Source organism: Chrysochloris asiatica, unplaced genomic scaffold (assembly GCF_000296735.1).
Source record: "Chrysochloris asiatica unplaced genomic scaffold, ChrAsi1.0 scaffold00491, whole genome shotgun sequence".
In the NCBI taxonomy this organism is placed as follows: domain Eukaryota; kingdom Metazoa; phylum Chordata; class Mammalia; order Afrosoricida; family Chrysochloridae; genus Chrysochloris; species Chrysochloris asiatica.
In genome coordinates this window covers 315,679-324,969 of record NW_006409009.1, presented here as the reverse complement: position 1 = coordinate 324,969, position 9,291 = coordinate 315,679, and the positions used below count along the sequence as shown (strand labels likewise).

The 9,291-nt window shown below is 37.4% G+C and overlaps 1 protein-coding gene across 1 annotated transcript; it reads left to right on the top strand.

Moving 5' to 3' along the window:
• Positions 1–2,258: 2,258 nt before the first annotated feature.
• On the top strand, positions 2,259–3,188 carry LOC102840826 (olfactory receptor 18-like). The gene has a single exon (XM_006877377.1). It carries the CDS (start codon positions 2,259–2,261, stop codon positions 3,186–3,188), a length of 930 nt encoding a protein of 309 aa, XP_006877439.1.
• Positions 3,189–9,291: the final 6,103 nt, after the last annotated feature.

The following is a 9,291-nucleotide window of genomic DNA, read 5'->3' as shown; positions in this document are numbered from 1 at the left end:
TAGCAGTCAAGTGCATTACTCATTTGTCAACCTTGGAAATGCAAGTGCTTCTGAATATCCTCATTGAAATGATTTTTTTTTTTTTTTCTTTTTTAAAGGATACTTCTTTTATGTTTCCCTCATGGTCCTATACCAACAACAGAGTTAGTTCCTTCTCAAGTTGTGCTTAGATGCCCTGAGGTCAGCAGAACAAAACACGGTTCCATCCAGTGCTATCCTCACAATTTCATTACATTTGAGCCCATTGTTACTGCTACTATGTCAGTCAATCTCATTGGGGGTCTTCCTATTTTGGGGTGACCCTTCACTGTATAAGCATAATGTCATTCTTGAGGTGTGATGCTGTAGGATAAGCACTGGACTTTTAACAACAAGGTCAGCAGTTTAAACACATCAGCTTCTCTTTGGAAACCCTATCCAGGGTTACTATCTGTAGAAACCAACTTGACAACACAGCAACAACACAACAACAATGTCTGTGTCTAGGGACTGGTCCCTCTGATACATGTCCATAATATAAGAGGTGACGTTTTTCTGTCCTCACTTTGAAGGAGCATTCTGGCTGCACTTATTGGAAGATAGATTGTTTTCTGGCAGTTCCTGATATTTTAATACTCTTCTCAACACCATAATTAAAATGAATCAATGATTCTACAGTCTTCCTTATTCATTGTTCAACTTTCACATGCATATGTTGTTGTTGTTAAGCAACGTCTAGTCAGTTCCGACCCATAGCTACCCTGTATAGGGTTTTTGAGGAGCAGCGAGTGAGCTTGAACTGCTGACCTTGCAGTTCAAACGGCTTTACAGTCTGGAATGTTAATCCACAGTGCCACACCAGGACTCCCCATGAATATAAGGTGTTTGAAAATACCATTACTTGGGTTATGCACTACTTAGACCTCAAATTGATATGTTTGATCTTTAACACTTTAAAAAGGTCTTTAGCAGCAGATTTGTCTAATGCAATATGTCATTTGATTTCTTGACTTCTGCTTGCATGAATGTTATTGTGGAGCCAAGAAAAATTAATTCTTTGACAATTTCAAATTTTTTCTCCATTTATCATGATGTTATTTATTGGTCCAGTGGTGAGTGTGTTTGTTTTCTTTACACTGAGGTGCATTCCATACTGAAGGCTATGGCCTTCAATCTTCATCAGTATTTTAAGTCTTCTTTGCTTTCATCAGGCGAGGCACATCACCAATTGTTAGTGAGTGTTCCTCCAATTCTGATGCCACATTCTTCTTCAGATGATTTAATTCAGATTATTTCTTCAGCATACAGGTTGCTTAAATACGGTAAAAGGATACAACCTGAGTGTCCACCTTCCTGGTTTAAGACCATTCAGTATCCACTTGTTCTGTTCCAGTGGCTACATCGTATTCTATGTACAGAATTCTCATGTAAACAACTAAACATTCAGGAAAACTCATTCTTTGTAATGCTATCCATAGTTTATTATGATCCATACAGGCCAAAGTCTTTGCAAAGGCAATAAAACAAGTAGACATCTTTCTGGTATTTTCTGTTTTTCATACATGTTCCATCCAATGTCAGCAATGATATCTTTAGTTCAATGTCCTATTCTGAATCTGCCTTGAATATATGGCAATTCACAGCTGATGTACTGTTGCAAACCTTTTTTGAATAACTGCTGCAAAATTTTACTTTCATGTGGTTTTCATGATATTGTTCAGTGATTTTTGCATTCTAGTAGGTGAGTTTTCTTGGGAATTGGCACAAAAATGGATCTCTTCCAAATGGTTAGTTGGTAAACTGGCTTAAACATTTTCTCTAGAGAGGTGAGCATCTCCAAAGCATCACATTTGTTGCAAAATGTCATCAAATTTATTCCAAACCATACCTTGCAGTTAAAATGACTTTGCAGTCTCACGCATGATAGCATGGACATTTTAATATGAAAAATCTATAGAAGATGTCGAGTGATGCTTTCATCTTAAAATGTCCATGCCATCATAATATGCTTTAACTATTCTTTTTAAAATGGGTATGTACAAAAACAGAAAAATAGCACAGAAGAGAGTTCTGAGTAGTACAGTGGTTGGTTTACTAAAAGTCACCCAAAATATATTGCTGAAATTACTGTAGTATTAGATACTCATGTGTGAACACTTGCCAATTTGCATGTGTTATTTTTAATTTCTTTAATTATAAACATGCATACAATGCTTCAATTGTTTCCTTTGAATAATTTTTTTTTTTTTTTTTTATTCCCCAGAAACTATCTTAGGCACATGGAGTCACGCAATCTAACAGGTGTCTCTGAATTCTTCCTTCTGGGCCTTTCTGATGATCCAGAACTGCAACCCTTACTCTTTGAACTGTTCCTGTCCATATACCTGATCACAGTTTGTGGGAACCTGCTCATCATCCTGGCTGTCAGCTCTGATCCCCATCTCCACAGCCCCATGTACTTCTTCCTCTCCAATCTGTCCTTGGCTGATATTGGTTTCATCTCCACCACAGTTCCAAAGATGCTGATCAACATCCACACACAGAGCAAATCCATAACCTATGAGGGCTGCCTGATGCAAGCATCCTTTACTTATATCTTTGCAGGTCTTGACTGTATGTTCCTCACTGTGATGGCTTATGACCGGCTTGTGGCCATCTGTCACCCTCTTCACTACACAATGATTATGAACCCCCGACTCTGTGGCTTGCTAGTTTTGATATCTCTTCTTATCAGCATTCTGGACTCCCAGCTGCACATTTCAATGGTGTCCCAACTTAGCTTCTGTTCAGATGTGGAAGTCCCTAGTTTCTTCTGTGACCCTCCACAACTCCTCAACATTGCCTGTTCTGACACTTCCACCTATACCATACTAATGTATTTTTTTGGTGCTATCTTTGGTGGTGTTCCAGTCTCTGGGATCCTTTACTCTTACATTCAAATTATTTCCTCCATTCTGAGAGTCTCATCTTCAGGTGGGAGATATAAAGCCTTTTCCACCTGTGGCTCTCACCTATCCGTTGTTTGTTTATTTTATGGAACATCAATCGGGGTGTACCTTAGTTCAACTGTCTCATCTTCTGACAGGAAGGGTGCAGTAGTCTCACTGATGTACACTGTGGTTACCCCCATGCTGAACCCCTTCATCTACAGCCTGAGGAACAGGGACATAAAGAGAGCCCTAAGGAGGCTACTCAGCAGAACAACCTAATCTCAACTTTGTGCCATATTCATTGGCATATGGGTTGAAAAGATGACAAGACCTAATATTTTCTATCAGAAATCTTGCTTGTTTGATTTCACAATTTATGTAGTTCTCATGGGTCTAATATTGAGTTTTCAAATTTGTTGGAGTACAGCTCTTCCTAGTATTCTGTTATTATCTTTTTGATTTCGTTTGGTTCTGTTGTGACTTCCCCTGTGTGGTTTCTAATGCAATTTATTTGTGTCCTCTCTCTCTTTACTTTAGTTAGTTTTGCCAATTGTTTGTCAATTTTATTAATCGTTTCAAAGAACCAGCTTCTATCTAGTTGATTCTTTCTATAGTTTTTTGGTTCTATCTCATTTATTTCTGCTTTTATCTTTATTATTTCCCTTCTTTTGGTGACTGTAGGTTCCCTCTGCTGGTCTGCTTCTAATTTTTGAAGATGCTGTTTTATTGTGTTGATTTTGGCTCTTTCCTCTTTTTGGATTTGTGTATTTATCGCAATAAATTGTCCTCTCAGGACTGCTTTCACCGTGTCCCCAAGATTTTGATATGTTGTGTTTTCATTCTCATTTGTTTCCAGAAACTTTGTGAATTCATGTTTAAATTCTTCTTTTATCCAGTCGCTTTTCAGCAGGGTGTTGTTCAGTTTCAATGTCTTCGATTTTATTGATTTGGCCTTCTTATTGTTGATTTCTATTTTTATGGCATTATGGTCTGAGAAGATGCTCTGTAGAATTTTGATGGTTGTGAATTTATGGAGGTTTGCTTTGTGACCTAACACGTGGTCAAATCTGGAAAATGTTCCATGGGCCCTGGAGAAGAATGTGTATTGTGCCGTTGTTGGATAGAATGCTCTGTATACATCTATACAAGTTGATTGATTGTGTTGTTAAGTTCCTCTGTAGCATTGTTGAGGTTCTTTCTGGTTGTTCTATCCATTTTTGAGAGTGGTGTGTTGAAATCTCCCACTATAATTGTGGATTTCTTTCTTTCTTTCTTCAATTCCATTAATGTTTGCTTCATGTATCTTGGTGCTCTTTTGTTGGGAGCGTATATGTTTATTATAGTTATGTCATCCTGCTCAATTGACCCTTTGATCCTGAGCTAGTGTCCTTCTTTGTCTCTTATGCTGGTTCTCATTTTAAAAATTACTTTGTCAGAGATTAGTATAGTGACTTCTGCTTGTCTATTGTGACAGTTAAGGAGCTCTGGTAGCGTAGTGGTTACGAATCGGGCTGCAAACCTTAGGGTCAGCGGTTCGAAACTACCAGCCGCTCCGCGGGAGAAAGATGAGGCTTTCTACTCCCGTAAAGATTTACACCCTCGGAAACCCTGTACAGGGTCGCTATGGGTCGGACCCGACACGATGGCACTTAACAACAACAACAACATTGTGACAGTTGGCTTGGTAAATTTTTTTTCCGTTCTTTAACTTTTAGTATGCTTTTGTCTTTTTATGTAACGTTTGTCTCTTGCAGGGAGCATATTGATAGGTCTTGTTTTCTTATCTATTCTGCCACTTTCTGTCTCTTCACTGGTGCATTCAATCCATTGACATCCAATGTAATTATCAATAAGGACAAATTGATTGCTGTCATTATGTTACTTTTTTTGGCAGTGCTGATCGTTCTTTGGTTCTGCTTACTTTCTTGTGTTGGCTTTATGTCTTTTGAGTTGTTTCTGGTAGGTTTCCTCCTAGTTTCTGTGTTCGCTTTTTCTGCTTGGGAATTTGTTTTTATGATATGTTGTGGAGTGTTAGCTTTCTTTGGGGTTACCTTGTAGTCTACTAACTTTTCTCTGCATTTAGGATACTCCATTGTAACCTGTGATTTACCTGGCATCCTTACCACCTGGGCTTCCATTGCTGCGTTTGTCCCTTCTTTGACATTGATATGTTTTTGGCCTTCAGTTTATCTCCCCATTCTTTTGATTTTGTCATTGTAGCCTCGTTCTGTTCTTGATTCCGCTATCTGTTGGCTGTGTTCCAGATGGTGTTGCCATAGTTGTCAATCTCTGTTTGTTGTCTGTCCTCAGAACTCCCTTTAGGATATTTTGAAGTACTGGGTTGGTTTTGATAAAATCTCTCAAATTCGGTTTATCCTGGAATGTTTTGATTGAACCATCATATTTGATTGATAGTTTTGCTGGATAGATGATTCTTGGTTGACAGTTTTTTTTCTTGAAGAGCTTTGTATATGTCTCCACATTACCTTCTCGCCTGCATGGTTTGTTCTGAATAGTCAGAGCACTGGATCTGAGGTTTAAGGACCACAATCTTAGGGGACATCAAGATTTAACATTCCACAAAGACAATGTGCTACATACTACTTTGCTGAGTAGTAACTGGGGTCTGTAAAGCTCATGAGTGGTCATCTATGATATCACTGTCGGTCTCTCTCTGTCCAGAGTTATAAAGAGTAAGACACCCGGAAAAAACTCATCCAATTATCTAATGGGCCACATGAACATCAGTGGCCACAATCCTGAGAGCAGAAGAACAATATGGTTCCTGGGTATCATTACTGATAGAAATGGTTTACATTAGAAGACAGTGGCTACCATGAGAGAATACTATGTAACAGCCTTGAAAATCATTTAAAAAGACCACACTTTCTGGTTGGACAATGACTGGTGGAACTCGAAGACAATAGTCATCTTTCAGGTCTGCTAATGAATTCATCATTATGGGGCAATTTTCATCCAGTGTTGTTTTTTAAATGTCATTGAGTCAGTCACAACTGATAGCAACTCTGTATAGTGTTTCCAAAGAGCCATTGATGGATTTGAACCACCGACCTTGTGGTTTAAACCAACTTTGCAGTCTAGTGCTTATCCTACAGTGCCATTTGAGATAAAAATGGCAGGTTTTACCAAAGGACAAAGTTCAGAAAGATTAAAAATGAAGGATAAATGGGCACAAAATACATAAGTAAGAAGTGCATTAAGTGATATAATACTGTGTGGATGACAATGAGTGGCATAAAACAAAATAATAATCAGAATGCTGACTATACAAAGTATGAATCTAAGAAAAGTTGAAGTTGTCAAAAAATGAAATTAGAAGGCATAAAGATCAATGTCCTAAGCATTAGTGAATTAAAATGAATGACATTTTGAATTGGGTATTCATGTAGTTTACTATGATGAAAAGGCCCAATAGAAGAATGGCATCACATTCATCATCAAAAGGAATATTTCAATATTGATCTTAATGTGTATGTTGTCTGTGATAGGATAATACCTATATACCTACAAGAAAGGCAGCCATCTTGACAGTACTTAATAACAGCCACAAGAAAGGTAAGTCAATACTATTGATATTCAAATTTACACACAAAAACTAAAGCCAGTGATGTTGAAATTGAAGAATACTGCCAAGTTCATCAGAGAGTAAGGTTGCTCTTTATAATAAACACTGGACCGTAAACTGCAAGGGTGGTAATTAGTATCTGTAAATTGATCAATGGAAGAAAGACAATATTTCTGCTCAAAGGCGTACTGCCTCAGAAACCCTATAATGGGATGCTGTGCATTGTAACTGATTTGATGGCATTTATCAATATCAACAGCCAATTTCTACAGTATGAAGTTGATCATATGTGCAATCAAGATGCGTTGATAATTACTGGGGATTGGAATGTGAAAGTTGTAAATAAAGAGGAAAGATCAGTCAGGTGAAACAATGGCTTGGTAATAGAGCAAAACTGGAAATCACATAATAGACCTTTACAAAACCAATGACTTATTCATAGAAATTCCTTTGTTATAAACAATATAAAAGGTGGCTGTACATGTACCCTCACCAGATGCAGTATGCGGGAATTAAATTTACATTTGTAGGAAGAGGCAATGGAGAGGTTTAATATCATTAGCCAAAACAAGGCCAAGGGCCCACTGTAGAACAGACCATCAATTGCTCATATGCAAGTACAGGCTGAAGTGGAAGAAAATTTTAAAAAGCCCATGAGAGCTAAAATATGACCATTGATATTTCCCTCCTGAATTTAGGGACAATCTCCAGAACAGATTTGCTGCAATAGGCACTAATGACTACATACCAGCAGAGTTGTGGGATAACAACAAACACATCATGCATGAAGAAAGCCAAAAGTCACTAAAAGGATAGAAGGGAAAGACAAAAACAAAATGGAAATCAGAAGAGGCTCTGATGTTTGCTCTTGAGTTTAGAGGGTAATATAGAGTATGGAGGAGAATATTAAAAGTACCATGAACTGCCAGAAGAACAAACAAGTGTGTATCAGAAGAATGATAGCAAGAATGCTCCTTAAAAACTAGATGTCCAGACTTAATTTTCCATACTTCAGACATTTTATCAGAAGGAAACCTAGAGAAGGACATCATGTCTGGTAAAGTTGAAGGTCAGTGACAATGAGGAAGATCACCTAATGAGCTAGATTGGCATAATTCAGTAGCAACGAGATCAAATATAGTGACAATTGTGAGGTTGTCACAGGGCTGAGCAGTATTTTGGTCTGCTGTACATGGGGTCATTAAGAGTCGCTATCGGTTACGAATTGAGCTGTGAACCGCAAGGTCAGCAGTTTGAAACTACTAGCTGTTCCGCAGGAGAAAGATGAGGCTTTCTGCTCCCGTTAAGATTTACAGCCACAGAAACTCTTTACAGGTTCGTTATGAGTTGGAACTGACTCCATGGCACATAACAACAACATCAACTGAATGGCACCTAAAAACAACAACAGCAACATGAAGAAATTTAGACAACTGGGAAAAATGAAGAAGTAACAGAGTTAAACAGAAAACTTGAAAGAGCAGCTCAAGAGGACAAAGTGAGCTATAATCAACTGTGCAAAGAGCTTGAGTTAGAAAACCAAAAGAGAAGAACATGTTTAGCATTTCTCAAGCTGAAAAAGAGAAGGTAAATTTCAAATCTCAAATTGCAATATTGAAGGATTCAAAGATCCAGGAAGTATCAAAGTAAAATGAAAGGAATATACAGAGTCACTGTGCAAAAAGAAATTGTCAATGCTCAACCATTTCAAGAGGCAGCATATGATCAAGAACTGATGATACTAGAAGAAGAAAGTCAAGCTGCATTTAAAGTATTGGTGACAAACAAGGCTTCAGGAATTGATCAAATACCAACTCAAATATTTCAACAAACTGACGCAGTGCTTGGGTTACTCACTTGTGTATGCCAAGAGATTTGTAAAACAAGTATCTGGCCAACCAACTGGGAAAGATTCATATTAGAGTTAATTTCAAAGAAAGGTTTCACAACAGGAAATGGAAATCTTGAACAATATAATTAATATCACATACAAGCAAGTTTTTTCAAAGAAGAATTCCCAAACAGTTACAGCTGTATAGGGAGTTGCCAGAAATTCAAGTCAGATTCAGAAGAGCATTAAGAATGAGGAATATCATTGCTGAAATCAGATGGAGCTTGGCTAAAAGTATAAAATGTCATAAAGATGTTTATTTATGCTTTATTGACAATGGAAAGGTGTTTGACTGTGTGAATCACAACTAACAGTGGATAACATTGCAAACAACAGGTATTACAGAACACTTAACTGTGTTCTTAAGGGATCTGTACATAACAAGAGGTAGCTGTTTCAACAGAACAAAAAGACACTAAGTATTTGAAAATCAGGAAAGATATGTGTCCCGTTATATCCTTTCACATACTTATTCAAACTGAACAAATAAAACGAGAAGCTGGATTATACAAAGGAGAACATGAAAACAGGATTGGAAGAAGACTCATTAATGAACAGTGATATACAAATGATGTGGCCTTTGTGGAAGCAAAGATGACTTAAAATACTTACTGATAAAGATCTAAGACAGCCTTTGGTATGGATTGGCAATAAAACAAAAACTTGCTATATGTGAAGATGACTTAACATACATATAATGATGATCAAAGACTACACACATCCTTCATATGGTTTGCAATTCAATGGAAAGAAAACTAAAATACTAGTAACTGTACCTATAAATCATTATGAATATGGAGAAAAGATTAAAGTTGTCAAAGATTTCAGCTTTCTTGGATCAAAAATCAACACTCATGGAAGGAGCATTCACAAAAGTAAAGGACATAGTGTATTAGGCAAATCTG